Source organism: Athene noctua, chromosome 17, assembly GCF_965140245.1.
Source record: "Athene noctua chromosome 17, bAthNoc1.hap1.1, whole genome shotgun sequence".
Classification (NCBI taxonomy): domain Eukaryota; kingdom Metazoa; phylum Chordata; class Aves; order Strigiformes; family Strigidae; genus Athene; species Athene noctua.
Genome location: NC_134053.1, coordinates 16,987,187 through 17,013,160, shown reverse-complemented (window position 1 = coordinate 17,013,160; position 25,974 = coordinate 16,987,187). Strand labels below are relative to the sequence as shown.

Sequence of the window (25,974 nt, the reverse complement as noted above, 5' to 3'; positions counted from 1 at the left end):
CTGCAGCAGAGCAAACTCCCGTGTGTTCTTCCACAAGAACAGTCTATATTTTTATTTTCCGTTCCTCCAGGCTCTTTGGAGGTTTGATCCGGGATGTGAAGAGGAAAGCCCCATGGTTCTGGAGCGACTTTCGGGATGGGCTGAGGCTGCAGTGTCTGGCGTCCTTCCTCTTCCTCTACTGTGCCTGCATGTCCCCCATCATCACCTTCGGGGGGCTGCTGGGGGAGGCAACTGACGACCACATCGTGAGCACCTCTCTCTGTTGGGTGGCACGGGGGAGGGTAACACTCGTGCAAAAGACCTTGCTGCAGTGAATTTGCTCTGGTTTTGGTTTTTTTCCCCCTCATGATTTATTCCCTGACTGCTGCCTCTCTTCCCTGGACAGAGTGCCATGGAGTCGCTGCTGGGCGCATCCATGACCGGCGTGGCGTATTCCCTCTTTGCTGGCCAACCTCTCACCATCCTCGGCAGCACCGGACCCGTCCTTGTCTTCGAGAAGATCCTCTACAAATTCTGCAAGTAAGGCTGCCTGCTGCTGCTGGGTGCTGCCAGAGTCTTCAGAAGGCAGCAGTGATGGAGAAACAATGTTTTTCTTCTTTTTTTCGGTGGTAGTTGTTAGATTTGTCTTCTGTGTCCAAGACATTGCCTGCTGCTGCTGCTTTAGTATGTGATGGTGCAAGAGCCCTCAGCCTCTGAGGGATGGATGGGGGCGTTTGGGGTTTCAAGGGTTGAAGTACAGCAGTGGCAGGAGGAGAAGCCACAAGAATGTGGATGCCCAAGATGGGCTGCACAAGGAAGATGAGACAAATCAGTCTGGTTTGGGAAGGAGGGAAGACTTGCTTTTCTCAGAGTTCAAAAGCAGGCACTTCCTAGCCCGGATTTTGCAGGGAGAAGAAAGACATTTTTCCCAAATATCCAAATAGTTTTTCTGTGTTTGTCCATCAGGGAGATGGGGGAGAACACCGTCTTGCACACCAGCTGCAATTAGCCTCAATTAGATGAGTGCTAAATGATGATAATGAAATAACTGGCCTCTCCTCCTGCAGCCCCCTACCCTGCACTGCAGCACCAAGGCAGTCTGTGGTAGTACGTGGAAACTGCATTTACCCTCCACAGCCTTGATGGGCTCCTAAATTGTTTCCCCCTTCACGGGAAGGCCTGGCTCGGAGCCTCGTTGCTGGCCTTCCCACCCTTGGTGTCATTTTGGTTTCCCAGGGACTACGCGCTCTCCTATCTCTCTCTGCGGGCGTGCATCGGGCTGTGGACCGCCTTCTTCTGCATAGCGCTGGTGGCCACCGATGCCAGCTCTCTGGTGTGCTACATCACCCGCTTCACCGAAGAAGCCTTCGCCTCCCTCATCTGCTTCATCTTCATCTACGAGGCTCTGGAGAAGCTGAGTCACCTGTGGGAGATCTACCCTGTGCACATGCACAGCAAGCTTGACTTGCTCACCACCTACTAGTGGGTTTTTCCTCCTAAAACATGGCTGCCCCTTGGCAGGAGCCCAGGGCTACACCTTCACTGCCTTCCCCTGACCCCTCTCTTGGCCTGTTTCCTCCCAGCTGTAAGTGTGAGGCACCGACCCATCCCAGCAACGAAACCCTGCGCTTCTGGGAGAGCAACAACATCACTGGGTCTGGCATCGCCTGGGAAAACCTCACGGTGACTGTAAGTGCTCTGAGCCACTGCTGGGGGAAGGGACGACTTGTCTCTTACCCTTTCCTGCCATGGCTCTCTTACACCTCCTTCCCCGTTCCCTCTTTCTCTATCCCCAAGAGTTTCCAGCGTTTCCTTCCCCTCTGGTGTCTTCTTCAGCCACGGCTACCTGCCATTCTGGGGGAGGATGTGCCGTGGCTCTGTGTTATGGTGTCCCATCACCTCCCATCTCTCCGCTCTCCTCTGTGCAGTTCCCTGTGTCACTCGTTCAGCTGCTGCTGCTCATTAACTATAAATCTCCAGCAGCAGCAGCAGCAGTCACAGGACCTTTGACCACGATCCTCCAATCCCGCTTGTTATCCCAGGTTTCCTGGCCGCACGTGCACTGCGTGTCCTGACGCTCTGTTTCTCCAGGAATGTCGGTATTTGCATGGAGAGTTTCAAGGACCTGCCTGTGGACACAACGGCCCCTACGCACCCGATGTCCTCTTCTGGTGCTGCATCCTCTTCTTCTCCACCTTTGCGCTGTCGAGCTTCTTGAAGAAGTTTAAAACCAGCCGTTACTTCTCAACCAGAGTAAGCAGAAGATGGTGGCCTGCAGCGGTTTCCATGCTCATTCCCCAAAATGGCTTTCCTGGAGCACTGAGCAGTGTTTGCCAGCACTTGGTCAAGCTGGGAAACACCGACCTTGGAGACCGAGCTCTCCATCAGCTGCCATGTCCCTCGCTCATTTCCATGAGTGCAAAGCCATTGTAGCATTTCCCACCTGCCTTGCGACCTGTCCCGGAGTGATTTTTTGATCAGGCAGTGGGAAATCAGGTCTTCCAAAGTGTTGGGTTTTTTCCCACCTTCTGTGCATCATGTGCTCAAGGGGAAAGTTGGTTCAAATGAGGAACAAATGGTGCCTCGGTGCCTTATTCCCACTGTAGCAGAGAGCGTGGCTGTAGTGGCAGACATCCATTTCCTTATTTCTTGATTATTTTTTTTTAAAGGTCTGAATTCAAACAACGCTTTTCCACCCAATTAAGCACCAGATCTCCCAGGGACAAACGCAGCAGCAGCAGCACCTAACCAAGGGAACTGGCTGCATGTCTGCAGAGGGCGGGGGGGGGGGGGGGGGGGGGGGGCGCGTTTTTAACCAACCTTCATGTTGTTGATGTCCCCAACTCTTCCACCTCGTGTTAGGGCCCCGTTTGCGATGCCCCTCTCAGCTCTGGTTCTTGCTCCAGGTACGGTCCACAGTAAGTGACTTTGCTGTTCTCCTCACCATCGTCATCATGGTGCTCATGGACTTCATGGTTGGGATCCCATCCCCGAAGCTCCACGTCCCCCATATGTTCAAGGTAACGGAGGGGTTTGGCTTGGAGCTGGTTTCAGCTCTTGGGGATGCCCCAAGGGGATGTCGGGGCAGGGCAGGTCTGAGTCTGGAGGAGGTGCTGGTGGTGTGACCATCTTTTCTTCCACCTCTGAACGCATCGTTTCCTTCTGGAAAAGAGAAGGCAGCCCCAAAGTAGATACCTACAGGAGAAGTATCTGTAGGTGCTTGCACGGAGGACGCTGGCACTCTGAACCCCACGGGAGAGGGCGACATGAAGCCAGGGCTGGGAGATGCTCTGACACAGGCAGGGAGGGAAAATCAAAACCAGTGAAGGGGCTGGGCTGGGAGGTGATGCTGAGGTATGAGCTTTGTTTGCAGCCTACCAGAGACGACCGCGGGTGGTTCATCAACCCCATAGGACCCAACCCTCGGTGGACGGTGTTGGCTGCGCTCATCCCAGCTCTGCTCTGCACCATCTTGATCTTCATGGACCAGCAGATCACTGCCGTTATTGTGAACAGGAAGGAGCACAGGCTGAAGGTACGGGGCTGCAAGAGAGGGGCTTGTGCTCAAGTAGGGTTTGAGCCGGACTTGTGACGTTGTTCTTGCTCTTGTGCCGCGGGGTGCTGTATCTCATGTTTTGCTCCCTGCAGAAAGGATGCGGGTACCACCTGGACCTTTTCATCGTGGCCGTGATGCTCGGGGTCTGCTCCGTGATGGGGCTGCCCTGGTTTGTGGCTGCGACCGTCCTGTCCATCACCCACGTGAACAGCCTCAAAGTAGAGTCCGAGTGCTCAGCTCCAGGAGAACAACCCCATTTTCTGGGGATACGAGAGCAGAGGGTCACTGGCTTGATGATCTTTGTGCTCATGGGCTGCTCCGTCTTCTTCACTTCTCTGTTAAAGGTGAGAGGAAAATGCAAAACACCCAATCACCGTGAGCTTTTTGGGGGTTATGCACAAGAAGTCCCCTCTCTGCAGGGCTGAGTGGTTGTGGAGCAGAGGAGGAGGTGATCCCAGACCTTGGGGCTTGACCTGCAGTAGGAACCAGCCTCGGCCACGCTTTCCAGCCCTTCAGAGCCCCGTTTGCTGTGCTCGAGGCAAGCGAGCAATGCAGCGGCTTTAACTTTCGGGCATCTTTCAGGCCCACCCGTGTTTATGGGTTGCAACTAAGGGTATTCAGAGCAGGACATCTGCTTTCTTTCAAACAGGCAGCACTTCACTGATTGCAGTTTGCTGCTCCCAGTGCCCCAAAACTGCTGTTGCCAGTAGCTGAACACACTGACATCGTCCCCATGGGCTTCCTCACACAAAGTGATCTCATCTCTAGGCTGAAAGCAGGCACGTCACCTTTGCACGTTGCCACAAGAATATGTAGAAACAGAACATGGCATAGGGTAGCATGGGTGAAGTCACCTCTTTTCCTCCAACCTTTCGGGAAAAGAGGATTATTCTCATGAAAGAACTCCAAGGTTCAGCCTAAAGCAGAGCATTAGCTCACTTGCACACACAGAATCTCTGAGGGGGAGAATCCGACACACCTCTAACCCCGTGGAAAGTGGAAACCTTTAGGCAATTTTCGGCAGTGCCTGTAGAAGAGAGAGATAATACTGAAATTGCAATTCAACGCCCCAAATGATTGCATTCTTCGTTTTCAGTTTATACCAATGCCGGTGCTTTATGGCGTCTTTCTCTACATGGGCGTGTCGTCGCTGAGTAGCATTCAGGTATGGACTCTTGTGCAGCATGTCGGCTCCCTGGTATTTCACCTCTGTAGAAGCAGGAAAAAAGCAGCAGTGTGGGAAAAAACCTCTCCAAAAGCGAGCAATGACAATGTTTGGTGTAAGGGAAAGATTGGTGGAGGCACAGCAGGTATAGAGGGCTGGGAGGGGCAGGCGGGTTCAGTGCTCTCTGTTACACAGTTTAGAGCAGGTCGGTGTTTGGTTCTGTGAAAATGGGGGAATTCAGGGCAAATGGGCGGTTTCTCCCACTGGTGGAAATCCTTGCTGGGGGATTCAGTGGGCCACAAAAGGCTGTTAATAGACCAGTGTGGAATAACAGCAATTTGGTGGGCAGCCCTCATGGGCAAGCTGGTTTATAGATGGAGCGAAGGGAAAATGAGTGCTGCTCCCAGGAGGAACATAGTGGGATCCAGGATTTCTCACTGCAGGTGAGGTCCTGAAAACTCCTCCCACATCTCAACAGGGCCGGAAACTTCCCGCAGTCCCAAGGTGGCCACTTGTCCCTTTTATTTTGCAGTTCTTTGACCGCCTGAAGCTGTTCTGGATGCCGGCAAAACACCAACCGGATTTCCTCTACCTGCGGCACGTCCCCTTGAGAAAGGTGCATCTCTTCACCGTGATCCAGCTGATCTGCCTCGTCCTGCTCTGGGCCATCAAGGTGTCCCGTGTCGCCTTCATCTTCCCCATGATGGTAAGAGCCGGTGCCGCTGGGCAGCGGGATGTTTGCAGCGCTGGAGGGAGATGTAGCCTCATCTCTGGCCTCACCGCTTCTTCCCTCTGACTCGTGAAGGTTTTGGCTCTCATTTTTGTCCGGAAGATGATGGATTTCTGCTTCTCCAAGCGAGAGCTCAGCTTTCTGGATGACCTTATGCCAGAAATCAAATTGTTGGATGGTGCCAAGAATGAAGCCGAAGGAGAAGAGGTAACACTTGCTGGGTGCTGGGGCTGGACATCACCCTCAGGCTGTGAGATCGCCTGTTTCTGTCACAGCTTGTCTTGAAATGTTGGGGGAAGGTCAGGACTCAGCAGAAATAGATCCTAATAGCCTGGACCCCACATTGCAACCTTTCTTCCTAAATTAGGAGGGAGCTTAACCCTTGAATTGAGGTATAATCTTTAAAATGAATTATTTATAACAAAGATGGTTATTATGGAAAGCTTTGCCCATAATGGTGTTTTTAACCTCCAGTCTTTGGAGTGAAAAGACTTTACCCTGCTGCACTCACAGCTAAAGCTGCCAAGGGTCAGCAGGAGAGGGCAGCAGGCACTGGTTTTGCTGGGTGTTTAGTTTACGCCCACTTGGGTCAAAGACAGAGAACTTGATTTGTCCCTCTTACACCAGGAGCCCCAGAAGATGATGGAAGCTGCTGCTACAAAGTCAGTTCAGCTAAAGCTGGGGAAGACAAGCGACTCAGTTACCCCAGAGCAGAGCAGTGACAGGTAAAGCCCCGCCTGGCGCCAGGACCCACAGCAAGATTGGTCGGAGGGCGTTTGGAGAGATTTCCCCCCTTGTATCTTTATGGAGCATCCCATGGAAAGCAGCAGTCAGCCTGGTGGGAAATGCCAGTTTAGGGGCAGGGCTGCAGGAGGTGATCGCAGGGCTCTGACCCCAAGCAGAGTGGCTGATCAAGTCACGTTTGACCCCAAAACTGGCCTCATCAGTGACTTGACAGTGGCTGGAGATCCTCACGCTTAGCAATGAGGAGTTGCAGGCACGATCCGTACCAGCGGTGGCGGCTTAGGAGCCCACTGCAGGGCCAAACACCAGCAAGAGCCTTTGCTGGAGCTGTTGCTCTGCAGCTCTCCGGTTTGCCTCCCCTAACTCCTCAGCCAGCACAACCTCCTGTGCTTACGCTGAGCTTTGGTTCTCTGCCCCCCCTGTGCCTCATGCTGCTGCGCTTGATGGCATAAGTTCCTGTCCTCACGGGTTGCTGTGTGAAATACTTCTTGCAGGGCGGCTCCTGGCACATTTGATATCTGGGATGACACGTACGAACCCACCGTTCGTGGGGCAGGACCCTGACCTGCCGGGGGAGCAGGACGCGGACGATGGGGATGCACCCATGGACATGGCACCGATAATAAAACAGTTGATGCTGCACCTTGTTGTAGGGTCTGTGGTGTGCAGCGGGCCCTGGAGGAGTGAGATCCCCCACACACTTCCCGGGGGCCCCCAGGCTGCCGGGCCCCTGCCGGCCCCACTGGTGGGAGCTGCCCGACGCTTCCCTAGGGGGGCAGAACGTGAGGTGGGAGAGACGGTTTGTCAGGGCTGGGGCTGGTGCCCAGAAAGCGGGTTCGTCGCCACTGGGCAACAGGTCAATAATCCCACCCTTATTTATTGTAGGCTTGCACAAGCCTGGGGGCTCGGCACTTTCCCACAAATCAAGCACCCCACGGGTCTTTTCCTGCTAGATTTATACACAGAACTTGCAGAGTTAGTAATCTCCCAAGCCCATCCTCTCTAGGAGGATGGGTTAGTAATTTACATACACTTATAACACTGCTGGCACAAGACTTCTACTCTACGCATGCTCAGGGGAAGGGTCTTCACCTGGCCAAGGGTCTGCTTGACCTACAGGCAGGATTTTTAGTATTCTAATGAGGGCAGTTCAGTGAAGGATACCCGGACCTTGAGTTTGCTTGCCCAGTTGGCAATGTACCCCCTTCAAGGTCAAATGGCTCCAGTCTGTCCTGGCTCAAAGGCAGCTGTGGACTTGTTCTGCTGATGAGGGATGACTTTGGCTTTAACACAGCCAAAGGACATCTTGCTTGACCTAAGCATGGCTACGCCGTGCTAAAAGTTTAACCTTCAAGACCACTGCTTTAAAAACAGGGAAAAGATCACGTCTCCATTATAAAATAGTTTGCTGAGAACCAGACAGAATCTGGGCAGTGATACTGCTTGGTGGGTGCTGGAGTATCTGCCGTACATCTCTGAGTGCACAGGGGACTGTCGACAGGTTCTGTAAGAAACAACTGTTTTCAAAAAGACTTCTTCATGGAAAAAGTTGGCTCAGTGCTTAAAGGGGAAATTCCCATAGTACGTTTCTTCTGTCGTTCTGATAGATTTGACTGTTTCCAAGAAGAGATGGCTCCTTCCTCTGAAAGGGAAAAGATCCATAATGCTACTGTTTGACTCCAATGGATAAAACAATTTGCCAGCCTACAGTTTCAATTCATTGCAACTCCATCACTTTCTCCATCTTAAAATGCAAAGCCTCTAAGTGGAAAGGGTTGGGATTGCCATCTCAATCCCCAGGGGAAGGACACTGGCGATTGACACTTCATGATTAACCGAGAACAGATAAGGAAGACCTAATGCCTGCAGGCCACTGACCCACCCTCCTGCCATTTTCTGGGAAAGGAAAAGGTAAAGGGGAGAGTTGCAGGAAAGCCCAGAACAGACAGGCAGGCAGAGACTAAGGCTCTGAACAGCTCCTGACAGAGCCTCTTGGGCCTTTCTCATCTAGAAATTAAGGACTCACAGGCAGGATAAACAGACTGTTACGTGGGTTGAAAATTTTCTGGACGACCAGGCTCAAAAAATGACTGACAGCAGGACACCTGGCCAGCGGCTATAACACGCGGAGCACCCCGAGGACAGGTGCTGGGGCCCACACGGCTCAGCATTTTCACTAGTTGGTGGCTTGGTGACACCCAGCACAGCCGGAGCAAACTGACAGGTGACTGGCTCTTAAAAGAAACTGCAGGACCTTAACGGAGACCTCTGTGACCTGGAGGGTGAGGCAGGATCCAGTTCATGGGGCTCAACAAGGAGATGCACCACGTTCTGCAGCAAGGCTAAAACAAACCCAGGCACTGGTACTGTTACCTGAAAAGCAGCTTCGTGCCCGGCGTGCAGTAACCGGATCTGAGCACGCTCAGCAGGGATGGTGTGATTATTCAGGCCTGGGTGCTGGGTGGACTTTTCCACAAATCAAGCTCACCAACTGCACTTTTTCACGCTCCTTTTATACACAACGATCAGAAGCTAGTACTTTTCCATAACACGCCTACTAGGTACTGATTGGATAGTCATTGTCATACTATTACAATAAAGCTCACCTAACACTTCTAATACTACTAACACTCAGGGGAAGGGTCTTAACGCCGGCACGGGTCTTTTTGACCCGTGGGTGTGGTTTTTAGTATTATAATGAAGGTAGTTCACTTTCAGGACACTCCAGAGTTGGTTTCATTGCCAAGTTAACTGATCAATTAATGACTTTGTCAGGCTGTCAAACAACTCCTTCTCAGCACAATTCTATACATTGTCCTTATGGCCCAGGACCTTCTGGTTGTTTTCCAGGGTATGGAGAACAAAGCCTATTCTTTACAAATTTCAGTGTCTCGCCCGACCGATCTTACTGTTATCCCCAGGTGTGCAATAGCTACAGCTACTACCATAATCATCGGCCATGGAATTTAGTAAATATGAAGTACACTGTATCACCAGCAGAACAGGCACAGGGAAATACTTGATGCCCAGGAAACCAACAGCTGCCCATGGTTTTGCCATGAAAGGCTGGAACCACTAAACCACTGAAAGTCAGACTGAGGATTTTTCTTGCCTTTTGATGTTTGAGGCTCTTTTAAAGAGCACCCCAGAATGACACACACCCCACACACCCCCAGCCCCGTGCCCTTCTCCCGTGCCCGCCGCAGCCGGGCCGTGGCTCAGGGAGTCCTCCGCTGCCGGGAGCTGCCCAGCCACGGCGGGAGACACCTGAGCCCCCTCCGCGCCCCGGGGCCGGGCAGACAGCGGGGGGCGGCGCTGGGCCCCGGCACTGCCCCGCTCGGCACCCCCGGGGCTGGAGGCGCCTCAGCCCGGCCGCGCGGGGCAAGCCGAGCCCAGACAGGGCCGGGAGACACCGAGCCCCCGCCCAGCGCCCCCCGCCTGCGGCCCGGCCACCGCTGCGAACCCCGGGCAGTGGTGCCAGGATCTCTGTGATCGTGTGTGTCTGGGATATACCCACGGTGAAGCGACGCTCCAGACCCTGGGTTTCTGCTCTTGATAACACATGACCACCTACACACGTCCCCATAGCAGCCAAGGGTTGCTTTTACGGTGGACTGAGCTTTTTGGATTGCTGGTTGACTTTGTATAATATGCATTAAGTGCAGATTGGAAGGGTTTTGCTTCAGAGACGAGAGCCTGGAGCCTTTGCTGTGAGTTGGCAGCGCTGTGATTTCTCGTGTCCCTGGGCAGACCCTGGGGTTGAGAAGAGCCCCGCTGCTGTGTGAGGCTGCAGGAGGGCACACAGGGGACAAGGTTCCAGAAACACGGTTTCAGTTGGTGGTGCTGGGTTTACTTGTAAAGGCCAAACCCGAGGTTTTTCCCCATTAATGTTTTTTTTTGTTTGTTTGCTTATTTTGTTTGTTTGTGTGTTTTGGTGTACTTAACCTATTTTGAAAACAAATTACTTGTGTTTTAATATGTAAGTCTGCGTCCTAGAGGTTGACCTGTGTCAGGTGCACACTTGAATCGGTAGCTATTCACGCCTCGCCACTGAGGGATGAAGAGAAACTCCTCAGTCTGCAGCTGCTGGGAGAGCAGCAACCTTCACAGTGGTGTGAGCACCGAGGCACACGCAGCACTGCCCTGCATCTTTAAAGCTACTTCTGTGCTAGCCACAAACTGAAACAAAAATTTTGGAGATGGTAAAACCGGCTTCACACTGCAAAAAGATTGCATAAAGCAGTGGATTAAAAAAGGGGAGTTGACTGGCAGTTCTGAGGTCAGGTGGTTATGCCAGCTTCTGCATCTTAAGGGTTTGCACAGTAAAACAATTGGCACGACTCTAATTGGGTCATTTAAGTTTCAATTAATGTTATTTCTCCCATCTTATGCAATATATGTAATTAAGATATATAAGTGCACATTTTATAACACACTGGAAGGCTGTATTACAATCTGTTTATGGTAGGGCTTTTCTGGCTGTCTTTAGCACTTGCAATATTATGCATTAATGGGTAATTCAGGTTCATTTGCTGGTTTAAAACAAAGAAGTGGAGTGAAAATTAGGGCAAGATACAATGCAATAAGATTATTTTCCCCCCCAGATTGCTTAGCAGACTACTCTAGCTGTCAGAGATGTGAAATATGTGGCCTAACTGAAATTTCTGGTGAAATGTTTGTCCTGTTGGTGGCACTGGCACGTGTAGACACGCGCTGCTGCATCTCCCCTGTGAGACAGGTGGGTGCCAGTGGAAGCTCTGCAGTTCTATTGCCCTGGGCTGTGTAGGGCAGCCGGCCTGTTGGAGCACAGCGCTGTGTTCTGCCCCCTCACACGCTGGTGTTTATGTCTCAAGAAAACAAGAATTTGCCCTAGAGAGAAGTGATGCTGCGTGTTGTGCTCTTGTCCCAGCACTGAGCGGAGTGGAGACCAGAGCTGGGACTTAAGGACAGACTTAACCTGTTGCAGGGAACCCTTTATTTGCAGGACGAGGTTGTGAGACAAGACACACACCAATATGGTTAACAGTCAAGCTCCGATCTTTATTAGAAAAACAAGTCCTTAGATACTCTTGTGACAGCAAACCCGTGTGTTGCTCTGGCGCATGCTCATTTCAAAAACTCGTTCCTCTCAGCACTTTCAACAAGCGCTACTAAGCGTGCACAGCCGGTAGATACATTTCTGCTTTGTTACTCTAGGGATTCCCTTCTTATCTGTTTCTTCCCTAATGAGCAAAAGTACTTTCGCTTTTAGCCGTCGTTAATCTAGACGCCGTTAATCTTCTAACACAAGTGCGTCATTAATTTAGACATCGTTAATCTTCTAACTTGAATGCTGATGACACTTTTACATTGTCAGTGACACAGACGGTTCGTGACCCGGCATACGCACCCACAATTCCCCCTTTTCTTTTTATTAAGGCCTCCATCCTATTTACCACACAAGACAGACGACATCGCATTAAAACAGGAAGACAGCATGTCAGTAATCCCACAATGCACATTGTCTTGCAGTTACCATCAATGCCTAGACATAAATTGAGAGTGATCAGAAAGATTCACACAGCACATACCCTCAAATTCTTCACATCCATGTCCTGGTGCCAGTAACAAAAATCTATAATTGCTTTATTCTGCAAAACAGCATGCCTTACACTATCTTCATCTGTCAACAAATTACTTACTATATTAGATGTTAAGTTAAATTGTTTTTCACTCCAACAGGCTATTTTGTTCAAGGTGGATAGAGCTTTTACAACCCCTACTCCTGGGGGCTAAGAGAGATGCAGTGACAATCTCTCCAGGCCTCCACAATGCCATTTTATTAAAGGACACACCGCAATCTATAGACCACCATAAAGCACACGCGCAGCTACCTGATTGCTCATAGGCTAAAGCTACTTGTCCACGCGCCCTTTTACCCTCTACGATTGGTCCCGGTGTGGTGTCCACGAGCTGTTCTCCTGCCAGGCAAACATCTTGTTTTCCACAGTCCAGCTTCCTTATCTTTTTGCTGCGCACGCGGTTTCTCAGCCCCTTGGCCTTGCAGGTGTTCTTCACACCAGCTACAGCCCGTTGTTACAGTGAGGCCACTCGGTCTGGATCGCTCATAGTGTGCCCGTTGTTTTCCAGCCATTCAACAAATCCCTCTTTTTGTTTTTGAGCGATCCAGGCCCCTTTTATTGCTCGGTCCATCGTTCTCAAAACACTTCCACACACAGTTTAACATCATTAAAAGGATTATAATGACAATTTAAACTGTTATTCCATGTAAAACCAAATCTTTTAACTATCCAGTATTTGGTAACCTTTTAGCCGAATCATTATTAAATATTCTTCCTTCTTTAAGATGTAAACCAAACTATATCCGTCCCCAGGCCTGATCTTGCACGCTATTCCCAGCTACTGGGGGAAGAGAGCCTCTCAGCTCTAACTCCAATCAAACAGCTCTGAGATGGGTCGGCAGCAGTTGCTAAACCCAGCAATATGCCTGCTGTGCTGATTGATTTTTCCCTGCCACCTTGGCACAACTCAGCAGTTTCTTATCTATCCTACGAGGCCTGTTCTTCATCAAAGCTTAGCTGTTTGTCAGGGGCTGTGTAAGGCCGATGCCTCTCAGATCTCCCCTTTCTTGGTTTTGCAACGGCACCTGCAAGACTTGTTTGAGAGCTGTATCAGTTAAGGGTTCGACAAACTTCAAAAACATAGTGTACTTGGAATAGTTCCACAGGAGGCTAAAACAATACAGCAGTTACAATTACTAGTTAAAAGAGTAGGCTAATTTCCCTACCTCGAAATAAGGGATATGACTAAATACCACAAAATAAACAGTAAGGAAAATACGGAGTAGCACACTTACTTAATGGGGTACTAACATTCAGATCCGCAGTCGCTGGGGAACCCTGGCTGCGGCGAGGATTTAGAGTGGCCTTCCTCGCAAATCCTATGCGATGCGTCCATCCGTAGGGGAGGCATCCAAAGTCTCTGCAAGCAGGTCCGGCCTCTAAATCAACAGGCCAAAATAACCGGCACTTTTCTGTGAGCAGAAACATCTGGTCTCATCCTCCTGTTGGGTTCCGCCCAGAGCCTGGCCAGCACTCCAGGGGGAAAACCAAGGGATTTTCTGATAAGGTTAAACACTTGAGTTCTTAATTCTTAATATTGCTAAACAAAGAAAGTTGAATACACACATTCTTGCAGCATTTCATCCTTATTAATAACTACATTTTGTCTAATCTACATCCTTCACTAGTGACTAGTAAACCTATATATCTCATTAAGGAGTTGCAATTACTGTCAGCATTTTCTCTTAAAAGAATTGGTAACTGTAGTGTAGTTTGTCCTGTTTCAGTAGCAAACATTACCCAGACATTCTGCTTAAATGATCAGTCGAAGAGATCGCAAACTGTCGGCACAGGGGCACCCACAGCACCCACAGCTGGATCCTGAGTGCTGGCTGCCTCTCACCCTCAGGTGGGGTTGCACACACCCTGCCCGTGACCATTGGAGACTGAGACCTGTGCAGACACCAGCATCACCTCTTCCCCAGGTTATGAAAGGAAATGGTCCTTCCCAGTTACTACTTTCCAGGTTTTTTGCTAACACCTGAGCCTTGCCCTGGACTTCTTGTTGATCTGGTATCTGTGATGAGAAGTGACGCAATATTGGTGGAACCTGTGAGACAGGGGGAATGTTTAAAAGGTTCATGACATTATTTAGCCTTATTCAGCCTTTTGTGAGGTGTAGATTGATACCTTGCATCTTCCCCCTCCCCCCCCTTTTTTTTTTTTTTTTGTTATTGTTGCAATAGATGCTTTAGCTTGATAGATGTGTGCTCCACAGTGGCCTGACCGGCCGGTGAGTGCAGAATGCCAGTCAGATGCTTGACTCCCCACTGCATGGGCCAGGATGCAAACACTGCTCCAGAAAAGGTATTAACAGACACATGTACATATTTTAACATTTCAAATGGAGCTAAGTGATTGACATCAGTTTGGCATAATTCTGAGGAGGTGAGCCCCCAAGGGTCGACACCACTTCCCTGTTGAAGAGAGGGAGTCTGTCTGGTATTCAGGGCAAGTGGCAATGATGTCTTTAGCCTGATGCCTTGATAAAGAAAACTGTTTTTGTATTGCTCTGGCATTCTGGTGGGAAAAATGCATGTGTTTTTCATCCCACTGAAAGAGCAGAGCATATGGCTGACCTGGAGCCAAGACCTCTCCCCCTTTTGTTTTTGCAAAAGCGCTTTCAAGGTTTGGCGTGCTCTTTCTACGATGTCTTGTCCCATGGGGGAATGCAGTGTACCTGCGATGCTTGTCTGTTTGAGATGGTGCTAGCTGTACGGTGGAGATCTTGTTTTGCTTTCTCTGTAAGTACTCTGGGTGATGTCAGTGAAGGATCTTTTCATAAAATATCAAATAAGCTATGCAGATCATCATGAGTTAGGCCCACAACGGCTGTATCCAATTTATGGTTCCTAACAGTGTCTGTAAATCTTTTAAAGTCTTAATACCAGTTTTACGTTTAACCTGTTGCAGGACAGTGGTCTGTTCACAAATTCTTCAGCCCAGGTACTGCCTGGTGATGATATCTGTACCTTTTCAAGTGCTATTTGCAACCCCATTTGAGTGCTTGGTTAAAGCAAGAGCCTTTTCCATGATCTCCTGTGTTTCTGCTGCAATAAGGATGTCATCCATATAATGATGTACAACAGCTTGGGGGACCTGGTGGGACTTGCTAAAATAACGCAGTGGTATTGTTTTGCAGGTTGTGCAGGTTCAGCTCCTGCCGGGATCGGAGAGCACGTTGCCGTTGCCCCTCCCCCACCCGCGGCCGGTCGGGCTGGAAGTTAGGCACAGACCCGGGCTAAAGTAACAAGGAATTTAATGCAACAGAGTGATAGAACAATCTGAACAACAGTAGCAATGATAATAACAATGAGCAGCAATAACAGTGAACAAGATAAAAGATATACAGAGAAATACCGCTAGATGGTCAAGGAGCAAGCCCGCCGCGTGTATGGCAACCCCCAAAACCAGAAGCGAAAGTAAAAGTGCTCCACCCCTGGACCTGACGTCAGCATGGTATGAATAACCCAGCTGGAGATTCCTTCCCCATCTCTCTCTGCTGAAAAAAAAAACCTTGACTCTATTTTAGCTAAACTAGGACACAGGTTCAGTAATATTAATAGTGGGAATAGAAAAGGCAATTTTAGGTGCATCATTCGGATGCAAGGGAATGATAAAAGAAATCAATCCTTTAGATCAATTACTACAAGATGCCAGTTTCGGGTAATCGTTGTTGGGGAGGGCATTCATGGTTGTAAAGTATTTTTATCCTCCATGGTATCATTAATGTGTCGGAGATCATGTAAAAGTCACTATTTATCACTTTTCTTTAAAATAAGAAACTTAATTGTCCCTGAATGAAATCATTAAGGTGGCACGACTTTTTCCTTGGCAAGGGCCACCGAGCCACCCACACAGGTGATTCTGTTTCCCGAGTGGGTTTCAGGGTGCGTCGTGCTACCGTGGTGATTAAGACAAATTTGATCCAATTTGAGTTCCCCATTGAGCCATACAGTCACGACCCCAAAATGTCACAGGGGTTTCCAATATAAATGGGTGAATATTTGCTACCCAGGTTTTTTGGCCCCTTACATGAATGAGATCCTTGCTTTGAATTGCTACAGCATGACACCAACCCTGACAAGCATCTGAGTTACCGGAGCTAACAGCCAGTCTGCTCACGGATATTACGGTCACATCCACACCAGTATCTAAAATGCCTGCCAGCTCAACAGATTCTTTAGCTTTAGTGAGAGTACATTTTACCAGAAGGTTGACCTTGTGTCACTGTCTGAGCCCAGAATATTTAAGGGGTACCTGCCGATCCAAACCCTGAGTCATCACGGCTGCTCGGCATACTATTAGGGGGAGCCGCAGTAAAATAAGCAAACTGAGCAGTTTTTTGACCTTTTTGTTACTGAACATGGGGGTACAAGGGTCCAGGCCATAATTCTTATTTCCCCTTCTTAATCGGCATCTACGACCCCTGATAAATCAAACAACTCCCGTAAGATTGTAGATGATCTTTTGACAATATTTCCGTCAGGCAGATGGTGCAGAGGTGCCCTCCCCCCGCAGAGTATGCACCTAAATTCAAGACAACCATTAACACAGAATTTCTGCCTCCCACCAGAGGAGTATTTCACTTGAGACACTTAAAACCCTGAGCCCCAACAAACCGCAGCGCTGATGACCCAGCGGGCAGGCACTAGCACCCTGTCGTTCCTCCCCGGGCGCTTCCCCGGCGGGTCAGAGAACTCCGCCCTGCGCAGCTGCAGCTGGGCCGCATCTCACACCCGCAGAACAACCACACAGAGGAGCCCTTACACTGGTTACTGACACAACAGAAAATGACAAACATTACAAATACGAACGCACCGTTAAGAACATATAAAGCCATTGCTGCATGACAGCGTCAGCACCTTCTTGTGACAGAACTGCCGCTGTTGGCGGGGGGGGGGGTGCTGAGAGCGCAGTGCCGGGCTCGGCCGCAGGCGGTCACTCCGTGGCAGGGGGGGCTCGGGGAGGCCCCGGGCCGCCGCCGCCAGCTCCGCGCCTGCAGGTGGGGGGGGCGCGAATGCTGAGCACAGAGATCCACAAGCTCGGTTTTCCAGATAGAGCACTGTGCCGGCGTGAATGCCCTTTTTAAAAGTGCTGGCCAATTCCATGGGACCAACTGATACCCCTGAGCCTCAGTACAGCTGTTGTAAATGAGTTTTGCAGCCCGTCCTCATCAACGGTTTTCTGTAAATCTTTAATAACAGAAAAATGCCGTCCTTCCCAACGTGGCAGATGTCCCGGCTCATAGCTTACAGGAGCAACAATCTTTCTCGCCATGGCCATTATCCCCTTGTGCCAAGGTTTCTCGCCTCACTTTTACCCATGGATCATCCCCAGCTAAGGGAGGACACAGGCCAGATTCTTTTTCAGGATTTACAGCGTCAGGGTCTAAAAGATTATCACAGTCAAAAGACCCAGCACATCAATCTTGCTCCCGGGGTTCAAAATATGCATCCTCGCCCTGTGTGTTCTCATTCTCTGTGTTAACAGCCTGGCCGCGTTCATTATTTTGTCTTTTTCTTATCTCAAAAAAAAGTTCTCCATGCGCTCACTCAGTGAGCGTTTTAAGATTTCTAAGAGCAGTTTCTTCGCCTCTCATAGAGAGGATACTTAACATCAGTTTTAGGGCTGCGTCTTTTTACATACCTGCAGGATCTCCATGCTCCGGCGTTTCCTCCTGTGCCCTTCTACTTCCCTGCCTGCAAGCTCCCAGTATCACCTTCGGTGATGCTGTGGAGTCTTCCGCAATTAAGTGATAAAGAGGAGGTCCCTGTTTGGGCGCCAGTTGTTGCAGGAACCCCCTTATTTGCAGGACGAGGCTGTGAGACAAGACACACACCAATATGGTTAACAGTCAAGCTCCAACGTTTATTAGAAAAACAAGTCCTTAGATATTCTTGTGACAGAAAATCCGTGTTGTGTTGGTTTAAGCCCTGCCAGGACCGGTGAACACGTTGCCGTTGTCCCTCCCCCACCCTCGGACACAAGTAGGTCACAAACCCCGGGTTGAGATAAGAAGAAATTTAATACAACAGTGTAATAAGCAATCTGAACAACAACAGTAGCAATGATAACAACAGTAAACAGTAATAACAGTGAACAAGACAAAAGATATACAGAGAAATACCGCAATGGATACAGACAGCCCTGTGCTCCCCGCCACCAAAGCCACAAAGGAAAAAATTCCTGCGCTCCCGCGCCCAGACCTGATGTCAGCATGGTGTGAATAACCCGGCTGGAGATCCCTTCCCCCTCACTGCTGGGGAAACTTAACCCTATCCTAGCTGAACCAGGACACATGTGTTGCTCTGGTGCATGCTCATTTCAAAAACTCGTTCCTCTCAGCACTTTCAACAAGCGCTACTAAGCGTGCACAGCCGGTAGATACATTTCTGCTTTGTTACTCTAGGGATTCCCTTCTTATCTGTTTCTTCCCTAATGAGCAAAAGTACTTTCGCTTTTAGCCGTCGTTAATCTAGACGCCGTTAATCTTCTAACACAAGTGCGTCATTAATTTAGACATCGTTAATCTTCCAACTTGAATGCTGATGACACGTTTACATTGTCAGTGACACAGACGGTTCGCAACCCGGCATATGCACCCACGAGTTTTGAGTTGAATTAAGGTTATTTTCAGTCTTCTGATCAAGCATACTTCTTGACCCGGGATTTTTAATTTATTGACCTGCCGTTAGACTTAAAATATGGGAAAAAGTTTATCCGAAAGTACTGATCATAAATCTATCCTATAACTTGCTTGTATGTTTGAAGTGTACTTCTCCAGACTTCATGATTATTGAAGAGTCAGAATCACCATGCAGCCCTTTAAAAACAGCATTATTTGCTGGATCAGCACTGAATTTTCTGCAGTTATTTGAGACTTTCACCTGGTTTTCGATGTAGGAAATTCCCATATTGCTATATGAGAGTGTCAGTGTGGGAGCCTAAGAAATTATTTCAGTCATAAAACTTAGTTTAGGAAGCACTAGCAATTTAAAAAGACTAAATTTTATTTCAGATGTACCATATTTACAGGGGTTTTAAGTTGTTGTAATGAACTAAAGAAATGTATTTTTTCTGAGACATCAAAAGTTCCCAGCGTATGAGGTTATCAGCAAATTTCAGAACTCCTCTGAGAGCAATTTTGTAATTTTCCTTCTTTCTGCAATCTCCCTCCATTTTCTAGTTGTTTGGAGATGGAATTGCAATAAACCCTTTTTGTTTTCATTCTTTTAATCAAAGTGCTTTCTTTTTAATGCTAAATTTTTATAAAGAAGTTTTTCTTTGGTGGCATACTCCCATAATTTTTGTCTGTTCATTTTTCTCTCTAGGCCTCGTAGTCCTCATAGGAGACATTCTAACCGTGCACTAGGAATCCAACAAGTTTGTTGACTTCTGTTGGTAAGAAGTGATTATTCATTTAAACTAGGATTTTTTCTTAGAAAATGTGACAAGCAATAAAGATAATAAACGTAGATATAGACTGTATAAATATAGAAATATAAATACACACTCTGACTGTACGGACGGCAGCTTTTTGCTTGTGCACACTGTAGTGCGTGCATAGGGAATACTGCTAGCATCTGGGGTTGGGATCATGAGTTTATGATCATAAGTGGATTGCATGCAACTGGATCCAGGGAAATACACATATTGTTGGTTTCATAAAGCTGTTAATTAGTGTGTGAGCTTAACATTTTTAGAGGGCTGGAGATATACATACTTAAATTCTTGTTGTATGTGAAATACTGGCTTTGTCACTTTTGAACAACTGGATTTTTTTTTAGCAAGGAATTTAACCGTCACTTAAGTCTCAAGTTACTTACTTTGATTATCATATCAATTAGATTTTAAATTAAAGCAAGCAATACAAGAGAAGACTTTCTTCATTTCTTCACTTTCTAATGAGTCTCTTACTAAATGGGCAGTGGGATCAAGTGCCCCCTGAGCAAGTTTGCTGACAACACCGAGCTGTGTGGTGCAGTGACACGCTGGAGGGAAGGGTGTGCCATCCAGAGGGACCTGGACAGGCTGGAGAAGTAGGCCCATGCAAACCTCATGAAGGTCAACAAGGCCAAGTGCAAGGTCCTGCACGTGGGTTGGGGCAATCCCAAAATCAAATTGGAGGAGACTAATTAATACATGCTTGAGGGCAGTGCTGCAATTCAGAGACATCTAGACAGGCTGGAGGACTGAGCCAGTAGGAACCTTATGAAATTCAGCAAAGACAAACTCAGAATCCTACATCTGGGAAGGAATAACCCCTTGCAGTAGGTACGGGCTGGGGGCTGGCTGGCTGGAAAGCCACTCTGCTAACTTACTATTAATCAAAGACTAATCTGTAAATTAGTCTGCCTAACGTTAGGCAAAGCTTCCACTGTTTGCTTTCATGAATACTATTAGACACACTGATTTATTTCATTTTTAAAATCATGACACTTATCCGGATCCCCCAGAAGGGTTTTTATTGCTCAGTCCTGTTCACTGTGAGGATGTCAGGTGGGCCATGGCCCCTCTGTCGCAGCGCTCTGTGTTCAGCAGTGTCTCTGAGCAGACAGTTAGGGAGAAGCAGGAATGGAGCACGGGTATATGGATCTTCAGAGCTGCATGACTGATTTGTTAGGGTTTTATCAATTTTCATTATGATCCATTAAGGGATTTTGTACTTGGTCAGCATAAAAAAAGGTGCTAACAAAATCCTGCTTCATCCACTTCAGTTGGGAGTCCCTGTACTAGGAGTGATTAGATCGTACACGTCCAAGTGTGGCTTTTGCAAGAGTTAGAGAAGAATTACAGGTGGGGTTACTGAGGCTTGTAGGTTTGAAAGGCCAAACAGTTTAAATCAGCGTGATTCACTTCAGTGGAGCCCCATGAGTTCACAGCAGATGAGGATTTGGTCCGTGTTAACGCAGTTAAGGTCACACGTTCTGCCGGTGACAGAGGGGATCAGTGACCCCAGCCCTTGTTGTCACCGTGGTTGCCACATACACATCAGAAACAGGCAGCACTGGAGACTGAAGAGCAGCCGGGCTGGAAAATGTGCAGGAAGCTTTAGCATAAAAAATAAATGGTTGACGACCCTGAAGCTGTGATTCTGGAAGAGGAATAGACCCAGGGGAGCACAGGACAAGTATTGGCAGCCTCTTTGTTTTCTCAGGCAATTAAATACATGACTTTATTTCTGAGATTAATTTGCATTTTGTAACATCTTGTTCCAGACCAGTGTGAAAGGAAACTATTTCGATATGATCAACTTTTAAAATTGCTAATAAGAGGGAAGATGTTTTGTTTGCACTTTGCCTGTTTCTCGTTTGCATTGATTTCAGCACAGGAGCTCAGAAACTGAGCTGTGGCCAAGCTCTTGAGGAAGAGCAGGTCCTGAAATATTCCACCATTACTCTGGCTACAAGTAAATGCTTTCAAAATAGTTTACTTACTTTCCTTCAGTACATCAAACTCTGTCTTGTGTAATGCCAGATGAAAAAATGTGCATCAAAAATCCATTCCATAAAAAACAAAATCTGAACATCTGTCTAATGCAGCATTGAGAGAACACTTGAGTTTCAGCAATAACTGGAGTTTAGAATTGGAAAGTATTACAAAGTGGTGTATATTTGTATATTTGACCAAGATCCAGATATCTGTACAGAATACTGTGTAGACTAGTTTTTGACTGTTCACATTATATGATAATGATGCAAATTGTATTTCTCCTAAACAAGGAGCCTGATGTAATTGAAAGCCTTCTCAGACTCTCACTTTTCCTTGATCCTTCTTCTTTACTTGACTTCTTGTTAGTACTCTTAAAACCTCATCATTTTAAGTCACAAAGGGCTTTTTCTTAGGTCCTAGACTGGCTGTAGGATCAGAGTTGTTGTCCAGTTTGATCTGGAAAGGGTCATCCCGAATGGCATAATACCATTGCAGAGGTGTCTGCTGTTTCCTTTTTCCTCTGTTGCAGCTTTGGAGATGATGCCACTAGGGATGAGGGTGTTGGATACAGAAAATGAGTGGTTTCGTAGAGGATATGTGAGGAAGTGAATTTCACTCCTTAAGGGCCACTGCTATAAAGTGGTAAGCAGAAATAATCATGTTAAATGTGAAGACTGAAAGGAAACACCTTCTATGTTGCTCATAATAGGACACGTATGGCAGTTTATATTCCCTCTGCAATGTGTGAAAAAAAATTGTGAAAGATCTTATTAATTTTTGAGGGTATTTATATCTTGAAATATATATATTATTTTTCCCTATGTTGCCAGCAGAATTGCCACTTGAAGTGCTAAACTTTGGCACTTTCACACTGCAAAATGTGCATATATATAAAATAAACTGTATATGCAAATAATATTCAATATATTAATAAAATATGGACAATATTCAAATTATTTAAACTGTCTATGCACATAAATATTCACATATGCGTGCATGCATGTATGTGTCCATGGATGTGTGTGTTTTTGGAAATGTCCTCTGACAGCTATTGCAGACCTAGAAAGAGCAGTATATTATAACCGGCTCCTGTTGTATGGCTGGGGAGTTCTGCTGCTTGGACAGGAGGAGAAATGTTGACAGTTTATTTGTGCCCTTCCTCCAAGAGGCAAGGAAGGAAGAATGGCTGAATAAATGCCATTTTGTTATCTGAGTTAGAGGCAATGTCTTCTGTTAAAGCTTGTCACCACCAGGAAAGCCAAGGCCGCATATGTTCAGTTATTAGGAATAATCTCTGTTATTATTTAGACACAGCCTTTGTATTTCCAGTGAGAGTTCCAATATGTGCTTTTTTCTCAGTTTTCTGCTTCCTTCTGCTCTCAGCTCGGAGAAACCTGTAATTGTAAAGCAGGATGGTTTGTTCTCCAGGGAGCTGACAGTTAAGGCGTGGGTAGGTGTGGGTGCGTATGCCGGGTCGCGAACCATCTGTGTCACTGACAATGTAAAAGTGTCATCAGCATTCAAGTTAGAAGATTAACGATGTCTAAATTAATGACGCACTTGTCTTAGAAGACTAACGGCGTCTAGACTAACGACATCTAAAAGTGAAAGTATTTTTACTCATTAGGGAAGGAACACATAAGGAAGGAATCTGTAGAATAACAAAGCTGAAATTTAGCTACCAGTTGTGCACGCTTAGTAGCGCTTGTTGAAAGTGCTGAGAGGAACGAGTTTTTGAAATGAGCATGCGCCAGAGCAACACACGGGTTTGCTGTCACAAGAGTATCTAAGGACTTGTTTTTCTAATAAAGATCGGAGCTTGACTGTTAACCATATTGGTGTGTGTCTTGTCTCACAACCTCGCCCTGCAGCTAAGGGCGTTCCTGCTACAGGTAGGAAGGGGCGTAATGGGAGCAAATGTTTTGTATGAGTGTAAAATGCCTGTAGTAATTTAATGTATTTCCAGCGTACTTTGCTCACCTCCTGCAGCTGTAACACTGCATTCTGAAGTCTGTTTTCCAGCAGTTACGGTGTCTCCTTCAGACACAAGGAGAAGCCCTCCCGGTCTGTGCCTGCCCAGGCCGGGGGTGTGCGTGTCCGTACCCATTGCACGCCTGCAGCTCTGTGCTCACAACAGCAAAAACCCGACACAGCAGGTCCGGAAGTGGCCCAGGAACCAGGAGTGGTTTCTTTATTTATTTATTAATGTCATGCTGGTTTATCCCTGCCTAAACGATGTTAAAAAGAAGAGAAGTTGCTGCCGTGGGAAAAAGGCCTTTTTTTTTTTTTTTTTTTTTTTGACACACATTACATTTCTTCCTTGCTAGACAGTGGGAATACGGCCACTAACAGACGCACATTCATCACTCTCGCTGGGTAAAAAACTGTCTGGATAGTCGGGCCCAAAGAGTGGTGGTGAACAGAGTTAAACCCAGCTGGCGGCCGGTCACGAGTGGTGTCCCCCAGGGCTGGGTGTTGGGGCCGCTCCTGTTTAACATCTTTATTGATGATCTAGACGAGGGGATCGAGTGCCCCCTCGGTCAGTTTGCAGATGACACCCAGTTGGGTGGGAGTGTTGATCTGCTCGAGGGTGGGGAGGCTCTGCAGAGAGACCTGGTCAGGCTGGAGCCATGGGCTGAGCCCACCTGGGGGAGTTTCACTGAGGGCAAATGCCGGGGGCTGCCCTTGGGCCACAACAACCCCCAGCAGGGCTACAGGCCTGGGGAGGAGTGGCTGGAGAGCTGCCAGTCAGAGAGGGACCTGGGGGGTGATTGACAGCCAGCTGAACAGGAGCCAGCAGTGTGCCCAGGGGGCCAAGAAGGCCAGTGGCATCCTGGCTTGTGTCAGCACTGGCGTGGCCAGCAGGGACAGGGAAGGGATCTGAGCCCTGTGCTCGGCACTGGTGAAGCCGCCCCTTGCTGAGTGGGTTCAGTTTTGGGCCCCTCACCCCAAAAAGGCCATTGAATGACTCAAATGTGTCCAGAGAAGGGCGACGCAGCTGGGGCAGGGTCTGGAGCACAGGTCTGCTGGGGAGCAGCTGGGGGAACTGGGGGGGTTCAGTCTGGAGAAGAGGAGGCTGAGGGGAGACCTCCTGGCCCTCTGCAACTCCCTGCCAGGAGGGGGCAGAGAAGGGGGACAAGCCTCTTTAAGCAAATAGTAAGTGGTAGGACAAGAGGTACTGGCCTCAAATTGTGCCAGGGCAGGTTTAGACTAGATCTGAGGAAGGATTTCTTTGCAGAAGGGGTTGTTGGGCTTTGGAATGGGCTACCCAGTGCAGGGGGGGGAGTCCCCATCCCTGGAGGGGTTGAAGAGTCGGGTCAACACAGTGCTGAGGGATCTGGTGTCGTTGGGAACTGTCAATGATAGGTCAAGGTTTGGAGGACTGGATGATCTTCAAGGTCTTTTGCAACCTAGACGATTCTGTGTGATTCTGTGACCAGGGGGTGTCTGATTTCCTGACAGGCCAGGCAGTCAGAAGTCTCTGGGTGCAATGCAGGTCTATATCAATCCAACAGAGGTTGGAGTATCCGGGAGCCCAGCCCTGGGGCTCAGGCGGGGTCGTGGAGCTCCCGGTGCAAGCCAGGGCCGCCCTCGTGCTGTCCCGCTGCTCTGTCTGGGGCAGTTTAGGGGCCCCGGGAGCTCTGTCCTGCCAGGGGGTTTGTGCTGTGCCCGCTGCAGGGGCTGCAGAGCCTGGGGCAGCGGCCGTGGCCCAAGGGGCGGGTGTCCCCGTGGGGCTCTGGCGCCTGTGACATCACAGAGGAGAAGTCCCCGAGGGTGTCACCAGGGTGCCAGGCAGCAGCACCCGCTGCAGTCCGGCTCGAGCCAGCGGTGAGTGAGGGTGGCGGGGGGAAGGCTGGGCCGGCCGAGGGCCGGGGCAGAAGCTCTGGCCCCCGAGGGGGGTTTCTCCAGCGGGTGCGTGGGCACAGCCGCTGCGGGGAGCGCCTGGGGCAGGGCAGGTGCCGCCCTCGGGGCTGGGCGCAGGGGTGCCGGGGCTGCCAGCCACGGCCAGTGCCCGGGGGCTGTGGGGAGATGTCCCCGTCCCTGCAGCACTCACCACCCTCCCCCTTACTGCCTCCCAGCTCCCTCTGGCCCTCTCCCACCCGTCCCCAGGCCCCTGCATGTTCTCCCCTGCTGCTCCAGCCGCCATCTCTCTCCCACCCACTACCACTGAGCCCCTTCTCTCCCTCCTCCTCCAGACCATGGCTGTGGGCATCACCCGCGTCCTGATGGTGCTGACCGTCCTGCATCACGTGCTGAGAATGGATGACCAGAGTGACCCGGCCACACAAGACCTCCTGCAGCAGCGTGAGAAGCAGCAGCAGCAGGAGATGACCTGGCTGATGGAGCAGATGGATCAGATGGAGCAGAGGAGCCAGAAGCTGTTTGGCCTCATTCCGGTAGGCGTGCTCCACGCTGTCTACCAGTACTGGTGCTTTTGGACCTCTGCCGAAACCCTGCTCCTGCTCCTTGAGCTCTACCAGCTGCGCAGGCGGAGGAGAGCTGTCTCCGACAGCGGCAGCCAGCAGGGAAGCTGCAAGCTGTGCCAAGAAGCAGAGAGAGGAGGGGGACTGGGAGGGCAAAGCAGAGCCCTGTGACTCCCTGGGTCGAGAAAAGCCTTCGCTGCATCTGCCAAGCCCTTCCCAAGAACTCGTCTCTGATGGGGCCGCATCCAGCCTTGGGATGGGACAGCGCCTGTGAACACCTGAGCACCTCCAAGAACAACATCACCAACCGCCTGCTGCTC

The 25,974-nt window shown here is 49.1% G+C and overlaps 1 protein-coding gene across 1 annotated transcript in view; it reads left to right on the top strand.

Annotated features, from left to right (window-relative positions):
* The window catches only part of LOC141967605 (electroneutral sodium bicarbonate exchanger 1-like), a 31,458-nt gene extending 5,757 nt beyond the window's left edge, over window positions 1-25,701 (top strand). The window contains exons 12-26 of the mRNA XM_074921563.1: window positions 71-245; window positions 386-519; window positions 1,216-1,461; window positions 1,563-1,668; window positions 2,071-2,232; window positions 2,886-2,999; window positions 3,353-3,514; window positions 3,628-3,879; window positions 4,632-4,700; window positions 5,233-5,406; window positions 5,506-5,637; window positions 6,058-6,155; window positions 22,614-22,680; window positions 25,427-25,535; window positions 25,655-25,701. Coding sequence (XP_074777664.1) covers window positions 71-245; window positions 386-519; window positions 1,216-1,461; window positions 1,563-1,668; window positions 2,071-2,232; window positions 2,886-2,999; window positions 3,353-3,514; window positions 3,628-3,879; window positions 4,632-4,700; window positions 5,233-5,406; window positions 5,506-5,637; window positions 6,058-6,155; window positions 22,614-22,680; window positions 25,427-25,535; window positions 25,655-25,701 — 2,047 coding nt within the window. The remainder of the gene's footprint in view (window positions 1-70; window positions 246-385; window positions 520-1,215; window positions 1,462-1,562; window positions 1,669-2,070; window positions 2,233-2,885; window positions 3,000-3,352; window positions 3,515-3,627; window positions 3,880-4,631; window positions 4,701-5,232; window positions 5,407-5,505; window positions 5,638-6,057; window positions 6,156-22,613; window positions 22,681-25,426; window positions 25,536-25,654) is intronic.
* The last annotated feature ends 273 nt before the right edge of the window (window positions 25,702-25,974 follow it).